The sequence below is a fragment of the Trachurus trachurus genome, assembly GCF_905171665.1.
Source record: "Trachurus trachurus genome assembly, chromosome: 5".
Lineage (NCBI taxonomy): Eukaryota > Metazoa > Chordata > Actinopteri > Carangiformes > Carangidae > Trachurus > Trachurus trachurus.
Genome location: NC_139896.1, coordinates 13,143,928 through 13,167,175, shown reverse-complemented (window position 1 = coordinate 13,167,175; position 23,248 = coordinate 13,143,928). Strand labels below are relative to the sequence as shown.

At 41.4% G+C, this 23,248-nt stretch overlaps 2 protein-coding genes across 3 annotated transcripts in view; both read left to right on the top strand.

Moving 5' to 3' along the window:
• Positions 1 to 15,791, top strand: part of itpr1b (inositol 1,4,5-trisphosphate receptor, type 1b) — a gene marked incomplete at its 5' end in the record, with an annotated part of 84,182 nt that extends 68,391 nt beyond the window's left edge. Inside the window, 9 exons of the mRNA XM_083971530.1 lie at positions 1,672 to 1,847; positions 2,381 to 2,545; positions 2,921 to 3,110; positions 3,453 to 3,545; positions 4,545 to 4,693; positions 5,819 to 5,984; positions 7,054 to 7,214; positions 13,040 to 13,201; positions 14,671 to 15,791. Coding sequence (XP_083827656.1) covers positions 1,672 to 1,847; positions 2,381 to 2,545; positions 2,921 to 3,110; positions 3,453 to 3,545; positions 4,545 to 4,693; positions 5,819 to 5,984; positions 7,054 to 7,214; positions 13,040 to 13,201; positions 14,671 to 14,757 — 1,349 coding nt within the window. The 3' untranslated portion in view covers positions 14,758 to 15,791. The remainder of the gene's footprint in view (positions 1 to 1,671; positions 1,848 to 2,380; positions 2,546 to 2,920; positions 3,111 to 3,452; positions 3,546 to 4,544; positions 4,694 to 5,818; positions 5,985 to 7,053; positions 7,215 to 13,039; positions 13,202 to 14,670) is intronic.
• Positions 15,792 to 18,155: 2,364 nt separating this feature from the next.
• bhlhe40 (basic helix-loop-helix family, member e40) lies at positions 18,156 to 21,848 on the top strand. 2 transcript variants are annotated; one of them, XM_083971551.1, is made up of 5 exons: positions 18,156 to 18,619; positions 18,741 to 18,798; positions 18,896 to 19,003; positions 19,440 to 19,563; positions 19,690 to 21,848. In XM_083971551.1, the coding sequence occupies exons 1-5, from the start codon at positions 18,543 to 18,545 to the stop codon at positions 20,544 to 20,546; spliced, it is 1,224 nt and encodes a 407-aa protein (XP_083827677.1). In that variant the 5' UTR covers positions 18,156 to 18,542; the 3' UTR covers positions 20,547 to 21,848. The 2 variants fall into 2 exon arrangements, with proteins under 2 accessions (XP_083827677.1, XP_083827676.1); XM_083971550.1 differs by having other exon boundaries at positions 19,687 to 21,848.
• The last annotated feature ends 1,400 nt before the right edge of the window (positions 21,849 to 23,248 follow it).

Below are 23,248 nucleotides of genomic sequence, written 5' to 3'. Positions count from 1 at the left end.
TCAGGTGAGTGTGCATGAGACCAGGTATTGTGAGCTGTGGTCAGTAGTCAAAGGCCCAGAGGCTACTTGAATGCAACAATGCAGCTGTCAGCCAACTGCCTGCTAACAAGATAATGTGCATGTGTGAAGTTGAACAAGCAGCAAAACATCAGGCGCTATGTGGATTTAATTTGGCTGAGTCTCAGTTGTTTGGTGTAAAGGTCAGTGTCTCTATCTCCTACCTGCAGAGTAAGCAGAGATGTGAGAGCGATGAATGGTCTCGGACTGTAGGTGTGTGACGTCCGAGCTGCTGTGTCTACAGTAGGTTTGCTGCCAAGTCTGAGCACCCGGGCAGCCTGTTACAACTCAGTACCCAGGACCATCCCTGATGAATTCAGATGGAGCCAAGTGTATTTTTAGCCAACCAGGAGTTATGTAATGAGTACCTGTCATGTGATCTGCACACGGAGAGGGCGATAAGAAGGAGGCCTCACAACGGAGGGCACAGAGACACTGAACGTGGTCTGCTTCGTGCCTCAGAGGAAGGAAATAGATAAATGCATGTGTGTGTGTTAACACAGTGGAATTAGATTATCTTTAACAAAGTGAATCAGCCTTTCTGCTGCAAGCTGGTGTGGACTTGGCACTGAGCTGTTGCCTGCTGAGCTCACGTTAATTCTTTGCTGACCCACAGTGATTGATGTAAAACACAGCTGACCTACACGGAGGCAACAAGCTCTGCTGATTATGAACATCTGTAAATCTATTGGGTTCATAAGTGAAACGATATTTTTGACTGGGTGACACATGGTGTCAATCGATAAATCAATCACAAGTGGTAGATAAGTCAACTCCAGTGTCTTGACTTGGCCATTTTGCTTGTACTTCACAATAACAATAACAATAACAATAACAAATGTCGTTGTACAATCTGTGTGGGGAAGTCAAAGTTAGAGAAATAAATGAAATTCTGTCTCTCGTATTAAAAAAGTTCTTCTCATACAAATTAAAAAAAGCACATTTATCAACATTTAGATATGAGAGGAAGCGTCGCTGATAAGAGCATGCAGGCTAAGCATACTTAAGCTGCAAAGATAGAGCTATGCATTCATGTTGATGTGACTACTCTTTATAAATATGCAAACAAGATAAACAGGAGTAAAGGCATTCACTTTCTTATTGACATTTATTTTCAGTGTATTTTAAATGCTTTAAGTTGTTAAAGTGCACAGTGAAGTCCAAAACACTTCCATTAGGAGAAACGATCTGGAAATTCAGAAACAATGTAGATTCAAAATGACACGCAAAACAAAAACTCACGAACCCTCAAAATAAATGCAACAGGAAAAAAAAAAAAAAAAAAAAAACCCACACAACACAAAAGCTCCTCCAGGATTTTATGGGGCCGGCTATGTATGACATCTTGAATAGCTAAGCATGTTTGGGGTCACCACCACCCTCTACATGAAGAAATAAGTAACAAGAAATTAAAAATGCCAATTTTTTGTGCTTATAAACCAAAATAACCAAGGTTCCCATGTCTATTTTTTTTCTGAACTTGCAGCTTGTTTTTCCTCATGGAAGTGTCTAGGGTTATTGCAGTACATAACTGAACTGTTGACATGCTGGAAAACAGCTGGCTTCATAATTGATGATTATATTGAGCCCTAATGTGACCTCTGTCCTCCTCAGGTACCCTGGAGCCACATCTGTCTGCCCTGCTGTGGATGGCCATGCTGGTGTCTCTGGCTATAGTCATCGTCCTGCCTCAGCCTCATGGCATCCGGGCGCTCATCGCCTCCACCATCCTGCGCCTGATCTTCTCCGTAGGCCTGGAGCCCACGTTGCTCCTACTGGGTGGTTTCAATGTAAGTGCGTCAGTTTGTCGAGAACCCATGTGAACTGCTACATCCAGATGTGCTCTATTGCTGGTTAACTTGATTTTTTCCTGGCACGGGGTACAGTCATATGCAAAAACATTCACTAAACATTGAATTTACTTATACAGCACTAAGGTGTGAACACTTCAGTGCCCCCCTCCTTTTTCTCTCTTGAAGTGAAACTGACTGGTTTTTAAATGACAGATGTATCCAGCTGTGTGCCGGCTACCCAGCCTGTCTTGTTATGTTTTTTTCCTCTCCCACACGTAACCCTGGACACAGTGTGGTAGCATCATAGCTGCTAATACAAATGTCACTCACAGCTGTGAGGTGTTGATGCATAAGCCAGGGAGATTCCACTCTGTGCTGGTGGTGAACCACATCCACTTTATTTTTAGTATCCTGCACAATGACTATCTTTGAATCTTACCCAAAGACAAAAATACTACGGTTACTACTGATCCTACCAAGTAAGACTTATTCTCTCACTGTGTGTTATCTCTTTGTCCGTTGTCCCGCAGTTATGTAACAAGGTCATCTTCCTGACGAGCTTTGTTGGGAACCGAGGAACCTTCACACGAGGCTACATAGCCATGATCATGGACGTGGAGTTCCTGTACCACCTGCTCTACCTGATCATTTGCTCCCTGGGGGTCTTCGTCCACGTCTTCTTTTACAGCTTGCTAGTACGTGAGCATGCACACATACAATATCATCTTGAGATTATACACTTTTACACACATGAGCATTGAGGTTTCAGTTCCCTACCAACAATGTCCAGCTTGTTCTGAATAGAAATTAATTTGGTATGGAGGACATTTTTACAGTATCAATTGCACTGACACATGAGATAAAACTGGTATTTAAAGGCCATTTGATTGTTTATAAAGATGCACGTGTCCCATACCAAATCAAGGACATTTAAATAAAGGAACTGATCTAAAAAAAAAAAAAAGTCTAGCCTTTGTTTTACCAGGTGTTCACATTTACACACACACACACACTTCTCTCTCTAATGCTCATGTTCTCCAAACACATCTCTGAATCCTTCCCCTTTCCAGCTCTTTGATCTGGTTTACCGAGAAGAGACCTTGCTCAACGTAATAAAGAGTGTGACCCGCAATGGCCGCTCCATTGTCCTGACGGCTGTGCTGGCTCTTATCCTCGTCTACCTCTTCTCTATTGTTGGTTACATCTTCTTCAAAGACGATTTCATTTTGGCCGTCGACAGAATACCCAACAAAACACTCGGTATGTTGACATTCATTACTGAGGTGAACGTAAATTACTTGCCCTGTCTTGACCCAAACAGTCATGCGACTGAAACATGTGCGGTGTTTTTTTTCTGCAGTACAAAAACACACACGCACACGCTGGATGTCTGAAATTAAGTCAATAGGAGGCTGAAGAATACAAGATGTGTGTGTCCTGTTATGATTATGTTCACCTTGCTTGTAGCATCACCCACAAGCTGTCCGTGTAAAGGACGTCATTGCTAATATGCACCGTGAAAAAAATAAATGCTTCTCTCCCAAAGGTGAAACATGTGCAGATTGTTCAGTTGCGTAATGTTTTGTGTTCCCATTTGATCAGAGCATGGAGCCAGTATGGTGGGAGAGCTCTTCTCTGGTGGAGTGTGCCAGAAAGAAAACAGAGAGAACTGCACAGCGGAGACCGTGATGGATGGTAGGTTAACAAAAGTGAAAGTGAGTGTGTGTGTGTGTTTGTGTGTGTGTGTGTGTGTGTGTGTGTGTGTGTCTGACTAGGGTGGAGTTAAGGCGACGGGTCGATGGGTTCTTTTAAGTTTGAGTCCACATGTTGAAGCATGTCCCACATGTTTGTGTGCTTGTTAGTGTCTGTGTATGGGCCTATGAGTGACTGAGTATGTAAAGGTCTTTATGTCTTCACAGACATATGACTCAGCCAGAGGAGATTCATCCCACTGAGCTGTAAATCTGGCCAGCCGGCCGGCCGGCTGGTCATGGGATTAGGTCAGGCTGGGCCAGTTTGGGGTTTGGTGGGAAGCTGACCGAAACACTGCAGGTTTAGATCTCTTGTGTGTGTCTCAGGAGACCAAGCCTAAGACCTGATGTAGAGGCCCAGTGTTAAAAGGTCAAGGTTTAATTACCATCAGGTACAAGCAGGTCGTTGGGTCCACTCTGTGATGGCGCTGGGGCGGGCGCCGGGGGGTGGGAGAGCCTCCAACAACAACCAACGAGTTCTTGCAAACTGACTGACCTTGTTGGGAAAAGCCCCCAATCAAGGATGAACATAAGCGCCACCCTAAAATTGATCAGCCAACCATGTCGAATCCTGCCTGACCTCGTCTCGGCTTCCTTATCCATCACCGCCAGGCCGGCTAATTATGGTCATCTGGTGACTTGTTACTGTGAGGATGGTTTTGAGAAATTTGTCAGCCTTGTTATGTTCTAAAATGGGGCTGATTTAGTCAACCAATCACATGTAATAGAGTATGAAATGAGGATTCAAGGGTGTTTGGTAGTATATTAGATCTTCAATTTGGGGTGTAGCTGTTTTCTCAGTAGCCTGGTTTCTATAAAGTTAAATTTAAAAGCATGATGATCGGGTGATAGTGTAGCAGTGCAGCTGACTGATCAGACAAAGCTTTGCATTCAGCCTACACAGGAAATGACTGAATCTGACACTATTTCAACGTCTCTGTAGCTTCCATTGCCGTCCAGCCATCAGCGGTGGTGATCGAGGACAAGGAGCGGGCATGTGACTCCTTGCTCATGTGCATTGTCACAGTATTGAGTCACGGCCTCAGGAGTGGAGGAGGTGTCGGGGACGTTCTGCGGAAACCGTCCAAAGAGGTATGAAGGATAGGGGTGCAAAGGTTTAATAGTTTACATCAGATCAGAACCCAGTATCATAAAATGTCCAAAAAAAAAAAAAAATCGTAACAAACTTGTGGAGGTCTCGCCAAACTCTCTTGCACTGAAAACAGCAAAATGCGATAGACACCAACATGTTTACTCAGTCCCCCTCCCACACAGATAAAAATTAAATTAGATTAAATTAAATTAAAGTGAATGGAGAAAAGTGATGTGAGATCTAATAAAGCCCTTTTTTCATTAATGGGCCCATGAGGGGATCACCATAATGTGTATTTGATTTTCTCTAACTTCAAAAGGTAATAACATATTTGCCCCAATCAGGAAAAAATAGAATCGTTGGCAAGTCCCTTATCAGATGAATGTGGTGCCAAGTAAGGAGAGGGAGCAGCGAGGGCCTTGGTGTAACTGAGGTGGCTGTATGTCACAGAGAAATACAATGGGCTGGCAGGTCAGAGGGGACACGCAGGACTTGCAGTGGACTTCCATAACCCCAAACATGCCAGAAAAAGTCTTACTGGTGCTTATCCAGGATGAAGACAAGCTACTGCAACATGGGTTAGATTTGCAGCTTGACCCATAGAATCGGGGCATGACTCATAAACCTTGTATAAACCTCAGTTAGCTTAGCATTCATGTGGATTCTCTGTGTTGTTTTCAGCCGTGTCGTGTTGTGTTTAACGCACGATGACTTGGCCTGTGCCTTGCATGCAAAGATGGCTTTATGAGTCACTAAAATGTGTTATCCCAGTGACGGTAGTGAAATGAGATATGAATGGGTTCCGTATTTACATAGACTGTTGATGAATTAGATATTTTTTAAAAATCTGATATAGATTTTGGCAAAAAAAGAAAAGAAATCGTAGTTAAAAAAACATTAATAGATGAATGCTATTGCTATTATCACTGACTTAATATTTACTGACACTGATAACTAGCTAATTAAGTCAATCTGATTTGAATTCAAGGGGAAAAGCAAACTTCTAAACAGTCAGTGGGTGTAATTGCGTCAGTTAATTTTGGTGAAGGTTCATTCTGGCTTCAGCTTACGAGCTCATGTTCCTCATGTTCTTGCTCATTTTTCCGTTCATTTGCCTTCAACAGGAGCCGCTTTTTGCAGCCAGAGTGATCTACGATCTGCTCTTCTTCTTCATGGTCATCATCATCGTCCTCAACCTCATCTTTGGTGTCATCATTGACACGTTTGCTGACCTGAGGAGTGAGAAGCAGAAGAAAGAGGAAATCCTCAAAACTACGTGTTTTATTTGCGGTGAGAGATTAAATAGAGATACACCAGATCCAGTGCTGAGTCAAAATCCAACTTTTTGTCTGGCCATTTGATTGTTGTCTTGTTTTTTCTATTTTTTTGTTTTTTTTACAATGTTGTGTAGTCAGCAGTTTAGTACCAGTTCTATTGTTTGTGAACAATATAGGTATGTGAGTCATGACCTTTGACACATCTTTTCCTGTCCTTTTCCTATCATCTCTGTTAAGTAGTCGTACTCCCTTCTTAGAATTAAACACAGCGGAAATGTCTCGCAGCTCTATCTTAGTCAAGCTGCACTCGATACTTGACGCACCACTGTACAGCATTAGAGCTGCAGTACAGTCAGCAGGTGTGAATGTCGAGGCTTGCAGAAGATGGCGAAACCGAGACAAATAAAGAGAGTGGTCTTGTCACTGTGCCTGCTCTTGTATGAGCGTGTGACTGCTGTGATGCAGCTTCGCATCAGAGCTCTGCAAAAATGGGGGCTGTTTTTCTGGGTAGTATAAACAATGAAACGCCTCCTCTTCCCAGAATGAATGTTTAGTCACGGCAGGTGCTGCTGTGGAGGAGGAGTGTTTCTTCCTGTTGCCATGTGGGTCTTGACCATGTTAGACGGCATGCTCAACTCAAAACACCGGCTTCACCCATCGCTGAGCGCTCACTTATTAGTGTTACATGTGAAACGTGAACAATCGCTGGTTAGTTGTTGATATTTTTACTGCTCCGCGTTGAGCAACCACATCAAGGGTTATTTTTTCTCTTTGGCAGATAGAGTGTGAGAATGAGTACTGATTGCAGTGATTTGAGGTGATAAACAAAAGGTGGACATTTTTAGTAAATCCATTTTTGACATTTGTGTCTGTCCGTTTTCTTGTGACCCCATTTCCTCTTGCTTTTTCAGTCAGTCATCCTCATTTAGGTCACAAGAGGTATTATATCAGGTTGCAACACAATGTGTATTTCTTCATTCTTCCAAAGAAATGAGAACACCCTGCTAATTCTGTGTGTGTGTATGTGCGTGTGTGTGCGTGTGTGTGCGTGTATGTATGGGATTGTACTGTTTTTTCCCCAGGTTTGGAGAGAGACAAGTTTGACAATAAGACAGTCACATTTGAAGAGCACATTAAAGTCGAACACAACATGTGGCACTACCTGTGCTTCATAGTCCTGGTGAAGGTCAAGGATTCGACAGAGTACACTGGCCCGGAGAGCTACGTGGCAGAAATGATCAGGGTAAGGATGTTGTCTTGAATGTGCAATTTGCTTTTTAAACTCTTCAAAAGTGCAGCACACAAGCAAATCTTTTACAACAAACTTATGAATTTTGTCTAAATCTTATTATAGGTAAACTGAGAGAAAGACAACACACAAATACACTTGATTTATACAAATCCACAATCCAGTAGTGTCTTTTTTTTTATTTTTTTTTTTTACACCTTCTACTTCTTCTCCTTTTTTCACCTTATCTGCCCCAGCGTACCAGGACTGCATTATGTAATCCCTGCCTCTGTGACCTTGATTCCCTCCAAAGTATTATCACATCAGTCAGCTTTGAGAATGGGGAATTAACATTCAAAAGGAGTCTGCCACCGGCATAAAATGTGTTAATCCTCTAAAGCAGCCATGCCTTTTTTTTTTAAATCATTAAACACACACAAACACACGCACACATACATTTTACCCTGTGAATCACCTCATGGTAGGTGGACATGCGCCAAAAAATAGGTAACTTGTTGAAAGAAAAAATTTGTTTCAAAAAGTTCAGTGCACGCTGGTTTCAATCGGATTTGGTATTACAAATACTAAATGAGAGCAACATACCAGTTACACACATACGCGTTCAATCCTGGTTTGACTTTTTCACTGTACGTCACAACTAAGTGAACTGGACCATCTCTGGGGGAAATTAGCCATTAAAAAGATATGAACCATGCAGAAACGTTCATTGTTTTGATTGTTGAATCACATTGCAGGCTGTGAGCAATTAGGAAGCTTTTTTAACTGCCAAAGGAAAGCCCCTTCTTCTGAAGTGGTTGCTTCCCTGACGCACTTGCGCTGCTGCTGTCAGTTTCTGACACAGTTTCTCATTAGGTGCCATTCAAGCCCACTTCACTGCCTTCACTGCCTTGATCTGCTGCTGCAGTCAGTCTTGTGAGGAACCACCTGATTCGAGATTAACCCCCATTGTCTCCCCCATTAACCTTGCACCCTGCTGAGCCAAAATGAGTTTGTCAAGGAGGCGTTCTGAGCTGCAGACTTTGCAAGCAGACTGAGCAGGGAAGGCACTCATGGTGCGAAAGACCCCAGTGACCCATCAGCTGACCCAGTCATCCTTAACATTAACTCTCAGCTTCACATGCAAGTGTTTGATGCGGTGGGCCTCCGTGTCGTGTTGTCTGGAGTTGTGCACAAAGATTTCAGTGTTCACAGAGTTTTGCCCCACTCCCTTATTAATTATATCACTCATGAAGTAATAGGAATATATTTTTTCATCACTTTTTTCCCCCAAAATTTTTTAATTATATTTATTAATTAGGATTTTTTTTTTTATCAATTTCGCTTTATTAGACACTAAGAGTGAAGAAACAGGCACCAAAAACAGAGAAGCCGCAGTTATAGATTTTACAGATTTTTAAAAGCTCTCGATGTAACCAAATGAAAGTATAGCTAATTGTAAATTAAAAACTTAATGACAAAAACTTAATATACTTTGTACTTTCTGCCCATCGAGACAAATATTTAGCATTTCTGATTTAATGTAGTGGTGTTTGATCCACTTGATCCATCCTGCTTTTTTTCCCTCTATTATATCCTGTAACATTGTTCATTTTGTGGTATTTGACTCTCTGAACTTAAATTTATCTACAAGTCTTTTTTTTAAAGGCATACTATTTGTAGGGTAGCAGTGGGTGAGTGCTTTTAGTTATAACACCATGACTTAAAAAGCATGATTTGCACATCCAATTTCCTCAGTCTGTGCTGCCTCGTTCCCACCGTGTTTCGATTTTTTTGATGCTGCAATAACATGAAATAAGCAACAGGACAGAAGGGGGTGTAGAAGTCAGACTACTCTGACAATGACTGGGACTGACGTCAATGGTGGAGGGCTCTGGGTGAAATGTCATGTCTAAGAAGAAAATAGATGTTTGTTGGCTCATCATCGTAGTTGCCCAGATTCTTACCGAGTCCGACAGTGAAAGATGCAGCAGCTGTCGCTGAGCCATTTCAAAACACCTGTAGACACATTTAAAACAGCCAGTATCTGATTCTGCCGAAAAATGCTTAAACAATATCTGCCTGTGTCGGTTCAGATGCGTGATATTTTTTTGGCAAGTATTTTGCATATTTGTCGAATGAGGGGGCTGTCAGCTTGTCAGGTGGCTTGTGGCATGACTGTGACGTTTTCTGTTGCTGTTTTAACCACAGAGCATCCTGTTTCTCTGTCATGGCCCGTGCGGTTTTAATAATGAAAAATGTACTTCCGTCATTTCCATTGAACCAGCGTGATGTAGAGACTCTTAAGTCATGGCTGCACTTCTCAGTTTACTGGAAGTGCTATCATTTGTAAACACTGGGGATGGAAATAGGGCAGGGCTGCTGGTGATAAAATCGTCAAACAAACACACGTGTGCTTTTGGCCGGCAGACAGGATCCAAAATGGGGAAATGACCCTATTTGACAACATATGAGCAGAACTGGTCAAATAAAATATTTTGTTTTGTAATTTACAGCATTGTCACATGTTGACATGTAAAGAATATAAAGATTATTATATGAGTGAAGCTGGAGCTGTGTTCAGAGACTGTGTGTGTGTGTTGGGGGAGGAGGCAGGTGAAGTAGGTAAACACAGCCTCTGTCTCTTTGCATTCAGGAAGCGGAACTTGCTCACAACAGTGCTCTAGTCCTTTCAGAATGAGTAAATACTGCTCATTAGCTTAGTGTGTGTGATTCCCCTCGGGCTACCGTCTGACCCAGGACTGGTTTGTGGTTTGGACAGCCACCTCGCTCGCCCATATGTCTCCAAATCAACCACTGAAACCTCGGGACTTTTCCAGCCCAGTTCTTCAGCACTGCACTGTTTTGAGACGGTGATCTCAGCAGCTGCACAGCGTTTCACCCTTTTCATTCATGCTGCATCAGTACTGATGGTTTTGCCCATTTAGGTCACATGGTAGTGGCACTAGTGTGTGCAATGTGTGTAGGTTGTTGAGAGTTAAATATATAATACCAGTCAGAGGTTCCATGTTTGTATTGAAATTTCAGTCCTTAAATGGTTCAAAGGGAAGTGACAAACAGCAATTGGTAAAGAGGAAAAAATAAAAAGAACAAAAAAAAAGTTCAGGTCCACAAAAACTGAAAATAATGTAAATTTTAGAGAAATTGGGACTTCTTTTTTTTTCGTGCTGCTGCGGAAGTAAATGAAGGCTTGGAAAATTAACACAAATAAATTCCTTCACGTGCACAAATGTTCGTTATTAATGTTCAAGTTTCTCTCTGCGTAAAGGCAACGCATTATTGGGACGGTACTGTACTGCAGGAAGTAGGACTGTGTATTACTGGTAGTGTAGGTGTGTGCTCACATGACTTTGGCTGATTTGGGAGTTGGTTTGTTCAGGCAGCAACACAATAACAACGGTATGTGTTGGTTAAGTGCTGGACGGGATGAAAGTGTGAAAGAATGTGGCAGCGTGACCCTCAGCAATATTTTAACACAAGCTCTGGGGCAGGTTTCGTGTCTCTGTCAATGTCGTATGTTCACACCCACACTGACTGTAACACAGCGTCTTTACAAACAGATTTTTTAAATGCCACTAATTTTTCCTTAAGGTTGTAATCCATTCAGTCACGGTTAATCGGATGTCCTTAATACTACAAGTCCCAGAATTCAGAGGACAGCAAATGTGATAAGGAGCTACTTTGCCAGACACACATCAGGAATGCAACTGATGTGTTTTAGTTACTGCGCAGCAAAAAAAAAAAAAAACTCGTATTGTGTAAATGAGGAAATCAAATGACTTTTTTTTTAATACACAATTACACTAATGTCTGTGCTAAATACACTCCATTCACTGTGACTGTACACAATTGAAGCTGCTTGGCTTAGCTAATCGAATGCATTTTATTTTGCATTGGCATTGACAATAACTTGTTACAGCTTTGCCACAGTGATGCAGGGGTGGACAGTAAACATTCGATACATGTTGCATCTTTCTTATGAATAATATATAATCATAAATAGGCATAATTACATCATGTAATTTACTGAAGTTCCTCTACAGACACATTTTCATCCATGTAAAAAGAATAAGCTCTGATTATATGTTGTTTTATCATGATTTTCCTACATAAAAACTGATAGAAACTGGAACTTGAAGCACATTTCTGCTTGTATCCATCCTCCTGGGAAATTCTGGATCAGGCTTTTTGTCCAGGTGACAGGTGAAGGGGCAGAGAGTATCAAGATGGTTACTTAAGGAAACACCAATAAGACTGTTATAGCCTTTGTTCTGCTCCAAAATCAGCAACTAGCAGATGTAATCAGACTGTTTAGGTTGTTTCTCGGCTTATAACTAGCAGTTGCCAACTCAGCAGCTGTGCCAATGTAAACTCTTGCTCACAGTACTGAGAAGGTTTCGGTAACTGGTATAAAAGCAGCGTGTATCTCGATGATGTGCAATAAAGGTCTGACACAGACTCAGATGAGGAGTCTGAGACCAGAAGAGTTAGCTTAGTTAGCACATTTTTCTGTTCGCGTGCACCCGCCAGCGGCTGACACATTGTTAGGGGCTGTGCTAACACCATTTCTCACTGTCTGCACTGTGAAGGTTTCTGGTTTATTTTTTCTCCCCCATTCCCACAGGTTGACGTAGGTACATAACGTATGAAACCCTGGCTGTCTCAATCTGTTTTTATGAGACTGTCATGTGGAAATACACCGTCATGACGTGGACAGCTTATTTCACTCATGTTATGTCTGGTAGTATGAGAAACGTCATATATATGTGCTAACAATTCAATTACTGTAAAAATGTCAAAAATATGCATATGATTTTATGGAAATCCTGAGAGTTGTATTTGCTTCATTTGTTTTTCTTAATTGTTTTATAAAACATACATAGAAACTCCAACCGATATGAATAATCACTTTACATACACCTCACTGTTAATAGATATTTTCATCAGTTTACTCCATGAACTGCATCATTTAACATATTTGTGCCCACACATCAGCCCACAATGTGTCAAATAATGGGTTCAGATTGGCAAACAGTGTATCAAATAATCTATTCTTGAAATACCTTTTGGGAGACAACTCCTTTCATTCTGACGCTGCAACAGTTCGTTACTTCAGAAACATGAAAGAACCTATAAGATATATGCTTTCAGTCTTAGTGTTTCTTGACACCGGTGTGCCACCAGTTTGTGTCAAGAAGATGTTTTTGATAGTAACTTCTTCTTAGGTGAAATCACTGCCACAGTCAGTTCAACGGTGTGTGAACTACAGTGTAACCCGCCGCCCTGCTGCTCCTCTGAGTCATTGTCAGTGGCTCTCAGCAGCACTCGTGTTTTTTTTTTGTAGTCTTTCAAATGAGAGAGTTTCCCTGCTTTGGTTTACAAATTTTTTAAAAGTTTGTCACTTCTGACATGTGCACGGTGAGACTATACGTGACCGAAACGTATCACTGATAAGTAAACAGCCTGTTGCAAGCCATTTCAAGAATGCCCTCATAGCCCATGTGATTCTATTATGGAAAGTCCCTCATGATTAGTTTGATTCCGCTTTTATAGTAGGCTTCAAATCATTGCACGTAGCCAAAGAAACAAAATAGGGCTTGTGATGAAAAACACAAATCAAATCAAGCTTGGCAGTCATACACACTTGGTGCTGTTTGTGTTTTTTAATGTGTGAAGCAAGATAAAGACTGGTTTATTTTAGAAATTATATTTAGAACCAAAAAAATGAAAGCAGATTCAAGAAAGTGCCAAAATGGATGTAATAAATCAGTTTAATTGTGTTTTGATGTGCTGGTCATAATCATCCAGATTCTCTTTACCAGGAACACAACTTGGACTGGTTCCCAAGGATGCGGGCCATGTCTCTGGTAAGCAGCGATGCAGACGGGGAGCAGAACGAGATCAGAAACCTGCAGGAGAAACTGGAGTCCACCATGAAATTGGTGTCCAACCTCTCGGGCCAGCTGACCGAGCTCAAAGAACAGGTTGGTTGAACTGTAGTGAAAACGCTGACAGAGGCACAGACTTTGAAGGCTCTGACTTCATCACGGAGAAACCATGAAAAGCATGTGAGGTTTCTCTGTAGATGTGGACAGCGAGCGTTGCTCGAGGTTTGTTTGTTTGCCGCTCATTGCCCTTTAGATGCAGAGCTTACTAAATGCAAAAGGTGGTGAGTCATAGTTTGCAACACAGCTCATGAGGCAGTCAGACAGATTTTATTTTCATCATTGAGCAACAAGCTATCTTTGGTTTCTATCGACTTATTTATTGACTTTTTGACTAAGATTGAAGTTTTTCTTTATCTAGTAAACTAACTCAGTAACTAGATAACATAAAGTCTTTTGCAATATTTATGGGAGAACCTCATAGAATTTCCCTTAAAATAATTATTTGTGATCAGACTAAAGTGAAGACCATTTCTGTAGGGATTAAACTCCAATTAAGTGCTTCTACATTATGTAAGAATACGTTCTACTGATGTTGCATCTAACAGCAGTCTTGTGCAGAAAACTTGCACAATTGCTGAAATCCAGTGTTTCTAGTAAACACAATTGTAAAAATGTCTTTTACCCTTGAAATGAGAACTATTTGTGAGGAAGTGAATGTTGCCAAGACATTTTGACCCAGACAATGGGGGTGGAGGATTATTGTGTTCCTGAAAGCTGCAGCTAAGGGCATCGTAACATTTCACATTTCACCCCAAAGTCAACGTTTGTATCGTTTATTTTATTTAGAACTGAGACCAAAACGGATGCTGTTAATTCATTTGAACTGCCTACTTTTTCAGGAGGAAATATCATTCAGAGTAAAGCTCAAGCAGGGACACTGTGCTGCAAGTCATTTCTGTTTTGCGTCATTCCCAAGTAAATTGGCTAAATTAGAAAATTGCAGTGTATAAAATACCAGCATTCTGCTCCTGAGTTTAAATTCTCAACCCAATATGTTTTAATGATATTTGTCTCTAATACATGCCTCTACGCAGAATTATATCTCCTACAACACTCATTACAAGACCACTTGGTCTTCTCACTTTTAATGTTGTTGTGTTTCAGTGTCGAGGTGCAAATTGCAACATTATGTTAATTAAAGTTGATTCTTCGCAGAAAACCCGTTCTTGTTCCTGTCGGTATAAAGGTTAACACCTGTGTTATGACTCATGTGCTTTGCTTGATCTCTGAAATTTCTTTAGACTGAGTTTCAGTATTAGTAGCATGTATTCTGTTGCTTTCGTCAGAAGACGCACTAACGTGAGCGCCTGGGCCGGCAGGATTTCAGAAGAAGCTGTTTCAGTTCAGCAGCGTGCAGCGCTTGTGCAGCATTTGTTAGTTTCTGAAAAGTAATACGAAAGAATGAATCAATGAAGATTATACAGAGCAGCAGCGTTTGCCAACAGAGGTGCGATGTGGAGTGATTTTTTTCCATTTTTAAAAGAAATCTCTTGTGTGGTCTTCAGATGACAGAACAGAGGAAGCAGAAGCAGCGGATTGGCCTGTTGGGACACCCTCAGCACATGAACGTCAACCCCCAGCAGCCTGCGTAGGGTCAACTAACGTGGCTCTGAAGCAGTTCAGCATCGACTGCGTCCGGACAGTGTGTGCAGTCGCTCAGAGGCTGCACAACACGTATACTTTACTGAGTGTGCGTTTAACTTGTAACGGTAGGGAAACACTGTAACATAGGTAGTCATAAGACGATGTGTAGCTCTATCCCACGCACATGTTACTCCAAACGGTAACATTCACCCACCTCATTCTGTTCAGCTCAGTTGGAAATTGTGCCAAACGTTTTCTATGTAGAAATAAATTGGATTTCTCAACACATGGCCTTTACTGGTTGAACTTGAAACATGATGGGGCTGACTGGACAGGAGGAAATACACCCATTTGTTTGTCCATTGTTTATATTAATTTAATGTTTTCTATTTATATTTCTGGCATAATGGGCAGTATTAAATGTCTTATTTTTGTATGTTGTGCAACATATTAACTTAAATATGCAACCTCATTGGTGTGTGGATTTAAGTTCCATCAGTAATGTCTTACTTAAAAGCGTGGGCCAACATTTTTGTTTGTACTTTACCGTCACTGGATAAAAAAAATAGGGAGTTTCTGGTTGTCTTTACTTACGCAAATATAGAGAAAATATTTAATAAGCTGGCCTTCACAGTTTTACTTTTTCTTTTGTTTGTGCATATTTATTGAGTGTCAACTGCACTTGATAGAGATAGTATATTGTGTGAAGGCAATATATGCAGATAGTTTCCTTTCACCTGTGTAAATCCAGTGCTGTCATATCTCAGTGCTAACTTATTTTATGATAATTTTGCTTTCTTATTTAATTTGGTTCTAAAGGACATTAAGAATGTTTGTACTGTGCGTCAAATAACACTGTATAATTTCACTCATGCTTTTACGATTTGCTCAGGAGTTGCATAACTTTTACTTTAACAAACATCATTAGCATAATTTGCCATAATTTGCAGCAAACATGTTCCATTTGTGCCTGTTGTCCCCATTTTAAAATCTAATACACCTTTGCTTTGCTGCTTGTGCAGAGTCACTAACTTTTCTGCTCATGTTCACTGAAATGGTTTAGTAGGTTTTCATGCTACTACTAGATTTTCTCTTTTTCTTTTTTGACAATTGTGTACATAAAGTTTGTTGCTTTCCTTTGCTTTTGTATAGAAATTGAGTTGGAAAAAAATGTTACTCAAAATGAATGTTAAGATTAATTAAAAATCTAAGCACTGTCAATTTGTATATTAAAGTAGAATTATTTATTAAAATTGATGTAATTATACTTTACTTGTTGTGCTGTGTTTGTTTATTGTTGATGTATTTCTGTTAATACTGGTGTAGTACCGTTTTCAGTTCATATTGCTATATAAGCAAGTAAAATTCATCTGATAAATGTCATTGACATTAAATATAAGAATAGATCTCTTTTATGTATGAACACATAAGGAAAGTCAGGTTCAGTGTGCATACTGTACGTTACTTTCAGTTCCAAGTTAGAGGTTTCAAGTATTGACAATGTAGGCTATGGTAGGCAAGCCTAATAGACTCCTCTTATTTTTCCCAGTGTTTTCTTGTTGAAAAATTAAACTAGGTTGTACCCTGTGTCTGACGGCTTTCAGAGAAATGATCTGGGAAACATGTCAACAAATGTCTGCAATTCATCTAACATTAGCCCTATTTATATATAAATTATAATAACAATAATGTACTTTTTGTTGTTTTGTTTTATTCATTCATTCATTTTCTATAACACTTATCCTGCACTAGGGTCAAGGGTGAGCTGGAGCCTATCTCAGCTGACTTTGAGAGGCAGGGTACGACAGTGTTGCTTTGTTTTATTTTGGGTATTAATAAATACAAAACTTAAATTTTGAATAAAAGACTTTAATGGAATAGCATATAGATTTTTTTTTTTTTTTTGGTAGTTCAGATTGGAGAAAGAAATTTCAGATGCAGATATCATGGCCTGCACCGCAGCAACACGTGTTATCCAAGTTTAGGTTTTCATAGGCTACATTCATATCATATTCATCAATCAGATATCTATTTTCAAAGGAAGACCATACGGAGTCAGTTTCTTGGATCTGCAATAACGCCCTCACTGTGAGTTTTTCCTCTGAATTCTTTCACATAAAGAGAGAGATGTGGCAGAGGCAGCAGTTTTATTTCATCCACCGCCTTATCGCTATCTAGAACAAGTGTTGACAGGGAGCTCTTTCCCGCTCCCTCGCTTCCGGCCTGGCTCTCTCGGTTGTTTTCAAGCTGTTTCTATCTATAGGCTCTGGCTGCTTCGGGATGTCGGCGGGTGGAACCGAAGGACCAGTCGGCCACTCTCGTTTGTCTGCGCGCGTGACGTCACCGACAGGGATCTGCAGCCCCGGCTCCGACCATGAGGAGCTCAACGTGACATCCCGTTCGGTACAGGCGAGCTTAACGGCATCAGAGCGGCAGCCGGTAGAAAAAAGAAAAAAAACAACACAACAAAACGCCCCGCTTCAGTGACAGTGTCATCCCACCGCCGGCGCACGTGCCGCACAGCGAGTTGGTACAGTGTGAAATTACACCGTGTACATACTGAGTGCGCGACACATGCCAGTCCACAGAATGGGGGAATAAGAAATAACTCCTCCTTAGACGGTAATGAAAGAGTGGAGTTAATTAGGAGATATATGAATTGCATCATGTGTTATATCAAGTATTATTTTCCTCTATCTGCTGCACTTAACTTATATATACGGGGTGAATATATATATATATTCTCCCCTTATTTATTAGTAGGCTATACAAGTAAATTGCTATATTGTTATATTAGCCTACATTGCTGCAAATAAGTTGTAAATATACATAATATTATATATTATAATGATTAATGTTAATATTTAATATATATATACCATATATAGCCTACTATTATTATAGCTTATTATTATATAGCTATACATTACTATAAATCTATAGCAGGCACAGCACGAGGCTCATTTTTCCTTTCTGTGACACAGCACAGACTTTGTGACTTTCCACCTCTGGACTTAAAATCACAGCCTTGCTTCTTCTTCATAAACATACAGACTATATGTCTCCTGTTATGGAGAAAGAAACATACGCTATCTTTGTGTTGTGTCGCTCAGTCCAGAGGCTAGATTGTTTTCAGTTATTATTGCTACAATCTAACATGGAGTCTGTTATACTTGCAGTTTTACAGTCGGACTGATAAGGAGGGAACTGTTGCTCTACTTTCTCTCTCGTCAACACTGGCTGCTCTGCAAACAGGAGCATGGTGGTACACGGGACTCGGCCCCAGTGGAGGAGTACTACAGAAATGGATTGTACTCGAGCAGCAGGGAGGGGGGAGGAGGTGTGTGCGTGCGTGCGATTGTGTGTGTGCGTGCGTGCGTGTGTGAGGGGCGGGGAGGGTGAGGAGTTGAAAGCGCCGTCCAACACGTGAGGCTCATGTGACGGAGTGGATGTGTCTCTTGCCGAGAGACGTGCCTGTAGTCACAGGGTTTAGTTAACACGTAGTCAAAAACCCACCCAGCGCTCACACACTGGAGCCTCCCTAGACATACATAGACTACTACCGAGTCCGGACCTCAGGGTGACAACGCTGCACCGTGCTCCACTCCAGCTCTCAGCGGGAACACACACACCACGCACACGCACTGGATAACAGGAGATACTTTTTTCCTACATCTGTGAGATTTTGAGGGATTTTTCCCTCGTTTTGAAGCGCGACTGCAGAGACACGTTTGGGACGATTTGAGGGCTTTTTTTTTTAAAGTTCTTTATTCGGGTTTTGCAGTTTAACGACATGGAGAGGATTACAAGTGCGCAACCACCTCCCTGTGTACCAAAACACCCATCACTGGAAATAGCAGACATGTCGGGGTAAAGAGAAAATTGTTGTTTTATTCTATAGGCTATGTGCTTCTATTCTAATTTTTTTTTATAGCAATGTATTCTGAATATTTAAAAAAAAATCTAACTTGTTTTTATCTTTTCTCCAAAGAAATTTTCCCATTTATGTGTACAAACCCAGGAGGGGCATGAAGCGAGATGAGAGCAAGGTAAATGAAAGTTAAAATGCACGATATTCCTGCATGTGTCAGTTGACTCTGAGCAGCCAGAATTTTTTTTTACTGACTGCGTTTCAACCCTCTCCAGGAGACATACAAGTTGCCACACAGACTGATCGAAAAGAAAAGACGTGACAGAATCAACGAATGCATTGCCCAGCTGAAGGATTTGTTGCCAGAACATCTGAAGCTTACAGTGAGTATTATCTTCTACATATGGCGTGTGTGTGTGTGTGTGTGTGTGTGTGTGTGTGTGTGTGTGTGTGTGTGTGTGTGTGTGTGTGTGTGTGTGTGTGTGAGCAGCCAGGGAATCTGAGACGCCACATGCTTTTGCTGTTTGGTCCAGACTTTGGATTCAGTTTAGTTTCAGTTTTTTTTTTTTTTTTTTTTTTTTTGCATTTTAAAGGAGAAAATAAAGTATTAAATATTGATTCATATATATTTCAATGAAGTGCTTTTTATAGTATAAATTCTTATAATCTTTTAGTTAAATGTTTTAAATTCTCAATGAGAAATGTGCGTGTACGTGGATTGCATGACTTCCCGGGTGTGTGAGGCTTGTCCTCTGTTCAGCTGCAGAATGTGTTACATAAGAAAGATCAACATGCTTATCGAAGGTCTTCCTGTTTTAGACGTTGGGTCATTTGGAGAAAGCCGTGGTGCTGGAGCTCACTCTCAAGCATGTGAAAGCCTTGAGCACTCTCCTGGAGCAACAACAGCAGAAAATTATCGCTCTACAGAAGGACCTGCAAATTAGTGAGTTTGATATTGTGAAATACAAACAGATGTTTTTACATGAGACGTCACCAGGCTGGGCCGTCTGTGATCTCAACACGAAGCAGTAGAAATGATTTTTAACTCCGTGTTTTTTTGATTTAGCAGGTGATCATGGAGGCGACAGTGCAGAGACCAGCGAGGAGATGTTCCGCTCCGGCTTTCATTTGTGCGCAAAAGAGGTCCTCCACTATCTGGCCAGCCAAGAGAGCGGCAGGGACCACCTGACCCCTTCCAATGTCATCAGCCACATCCACAAGGTAGCAGCCGAAGTCCTGCAGCATCAGAGCAGTGAAAGCCCAGAAGAATCCCACCCTCAGGCTCAGAAACTTGAGAAACCTGTTGGACAGCCCCAGCGGGCGTCCGAGGGTCCCGCTAAGAACTGTGTCCCCGTTATTCAAAGGACTTATCCCCATGGGACGGGGGAGCAGAGCGGCAGCGACACAGACACTGACAGCGGGTACGGTGGGGAACACGACAAGCGGGATCCCAAAACCCAGTGGTCAGAAAGACACGCGAAGGAGGGGGAGCTCAAGCATTCTCTGTCTGAGCGCACGGCCATCAAGCAGGAGGGCGACGAGCCAAGAGCCAAGAAGTCGAGGTCTGACTCCTCGGAGGATGAGATGCTCTCCGCTCACGGGGCAGGAGGCTCTGGCAGCTACATGAGCTTCTCACCCAACCAGCCCCCGTTCTGCCTCCCCTTCTACCTCATACCACCCGCCGCTGCAGCAGCAGCAGCGTATCTGCCCATGCTGGAGAAATGCTGGTACCCCGGGGGCATGCCAGTAATGTACCCAGGCATGAACGGCTCTACGGTGAGCTTGCACCCAGAGACACTTCCCTCATCCCTGGTGATGTCCCCAAGAGCAGGCTCTCCGGTTCCCCACCACACCGCCATGGACTCCCCTGCCCTGCACAAAGCTTTAAAGCAGGTCTCCCCTTTGAACTTGGAAACCAAAGACTAGACAGACGTGTTTCTGTTGGAAGCTTGCCCTCCGAATGTTGAACAGGGTTCGATGGTTGGCCCACTGAAAAGACTCGCAACAAACAAACGCACTGGTGTCCCCACAAACCACAGCTGTCGTTTGTACCGTCAGAACACTGACCCCAGCAAAGAATCCCAAATAATCACCACCTTGTATCGTCGGCCTCTGTCACGTTGAAACAGGCCTTTTAGGGGAAAACCTGCCGTGTCCATGTAGAGGTTCATATATCACCTGGTTATATGAATGGTTATATCGCATGGTTGGGAAGATGGTCAGTTTAAAAGCGATGAGTCTTTGTTTTGTTTTGTTTTGTTTGTTGTTTTTTAAGGACGTTCCACGTTCTCCATGCTCATTGTTGAATGTCAGACGTAAACCCAGAATGTAAGGCTCCCAATGCCCCTAAAAAATTTTTTATTTGGACCTACTTTTTGCACACACACCAGTCTGTAATGAATGTAAAGATTGAACAAAAGCCCCTTGTAGATGCTGCTCTAATTGTATTTACCTGCCGTAGATCTGTGAATGGAGGATCTACCCTCAGTGTTTGTCGCTCCTGTAACTGCAACAAAACATTGTTTAGACTTAGAATGTTACCAAAAAAAAAAGTTTGATGTTTGGCTCATGTCGAGCGGACGCGTCATTAAAGACATTTGCTTTCTTCACCCTTCAGTTACTCTGGAGCTAAATGAACACAAGTGTTTTTGATGTTCAAAGAATTCAGGGCGTTGTCATTGTGCGAGGTGTGTCACTCATGTCATGTTGATGTGGCCATACATGCTTTTTACGATTTAATTTGTGAGTCATGACTAGATGAGATCCTGTGAAGTAATGTCTTGTAATAATTTTTGTTTATACTACTCATACATCTCTATTTTTGATACGTGACCCGCTGAGTCGATTTGCATCGCGACCAGAGGAAGGTTGACATAGTCTTTTTGCTGTATGCTGATAGAACGTGTACAGTATATCGCATCATGCTCAGCCAGGATTTGCATCTTGCCCACAAATTCCCGGTCAAGTTAAGGCCTGATCTTAGCTCATGCTGTTGCCTTTTACTCGTTTTTTTTTTAGCGCAGACACAACGACGGCAGGTGTTTAAATTTATTTGCTTGAAATGTTGTGTCTGTAGCAAAGAGAGTGAATGTAAAGTTCAAACAAAAATAATAATTTTGTATAGAAAGAGGTACTTGGGATTTTTATTTTGAAATGTAACAAAAGGTTGTTTGTTGTACATATTTTGTATATAAAGTATTATTGATATATATTAAAATATTAATAAAGCTTTCGCCCCATGGAACTTGTTTTTCACTTCCTGATGGCTTAAACGTGTTCTAGCCAGCCAGCCAACCTGACAGCTCCTCATAACAACACATACTTACATAACACTTACATAACCCATAAAGCAGCAGAGCCTCTGTAAATCAATAGCATGTCTTGGATTACAGGCTGTAAACATTTCAGACTCGAAAGCATTTCTAAGGATTTACGTAGTGCGAACTTTGGCAAAAACTTAGATTATGAGTTTATTTCACTTTTTTTTTTATTAGTGTTACTTATAGCCTGTTATAACTGGGTGACATAGAAGTGTTTTTTAAAGACTTTTAAATATGATCTTGTAAATTCGGAATATTAGTTTAGAATCCTGAAATACATTATTGTTTAATAATGAAGACATAAACTACAGATTTACTGACTTTCACTTCATCGTGGTTTAGTGTGGTTTGGAAATTTCTCTCCCATACAGTTGGTGTGCTGACATGTCATGTATACTGTATGACAGCCAAGAGTGTTGGGTGGGAGTAGAAAATATGTCTGGCAACATGAAAACACCACAGTGGAGGGAAATGATATTTGAGGTTGTGGGGACAAGGACTGTACGTCTTTGATTTACTTTCATATTTAATGATATGGATGATCAGTCTGCACTAACCTTTTGCTGCTTGTTTGCGCAACGTTTCCTGGGTGGTAAGCTGCAGTGGGAGTAATAGTGAGAATAAAAACATATGTCATGCACCACTTAACACCCACCAGGCCTCCCTGAGAAATGTGACAGTCTTTCTTTTCTTGTAATCATAACAGTGTTTTGTAATTTGCTCTGCAGATCAGTGAAACTATTCCAGCACAGTATCTTGAGGTATTATTTGCACCAGGCCTCGCTGATGGTCCCGATAAAACTCAAAAGTGTAGCACCGGCACCATCTTGTGGACATCGCTGGTCCTACCTGGCATTTTCATATCAGCGGGCCTTACATTTTGAACCTCCGTGATGTGATCAGATGTTTCCTTCAGGGACCTCAACTTGGAAGATGTCTGTAACAATTTAATGCTGCTCTTATCAATATTTTTTAAATTCTCAAATATGTTTATGGAGTTATGTAAACACAGCAATAATGAAGGACCCAGCACAACATTGGTAGATGTTCTCAAACTGAGGGGTTGGGCCCCTCTGTGAGCGGGTATGGAGCCACTGCAGAAGGAGCTGGATGGCCAGGAGAAAATGGATTATGTAAGGAAAATAAGAATTTGCTGATACTCTTGTGCTGACCTTTATGTTGCTAACACTCAATATTGATCCTTTCATGTTCTATCCCTGTCATTGATAATGGACAGAAATTGTTGAGCGATGCAGTCATGTTAACTTCTCTCCACTTTTAGAAGAGGGGATATGTCTGGACAAGTTT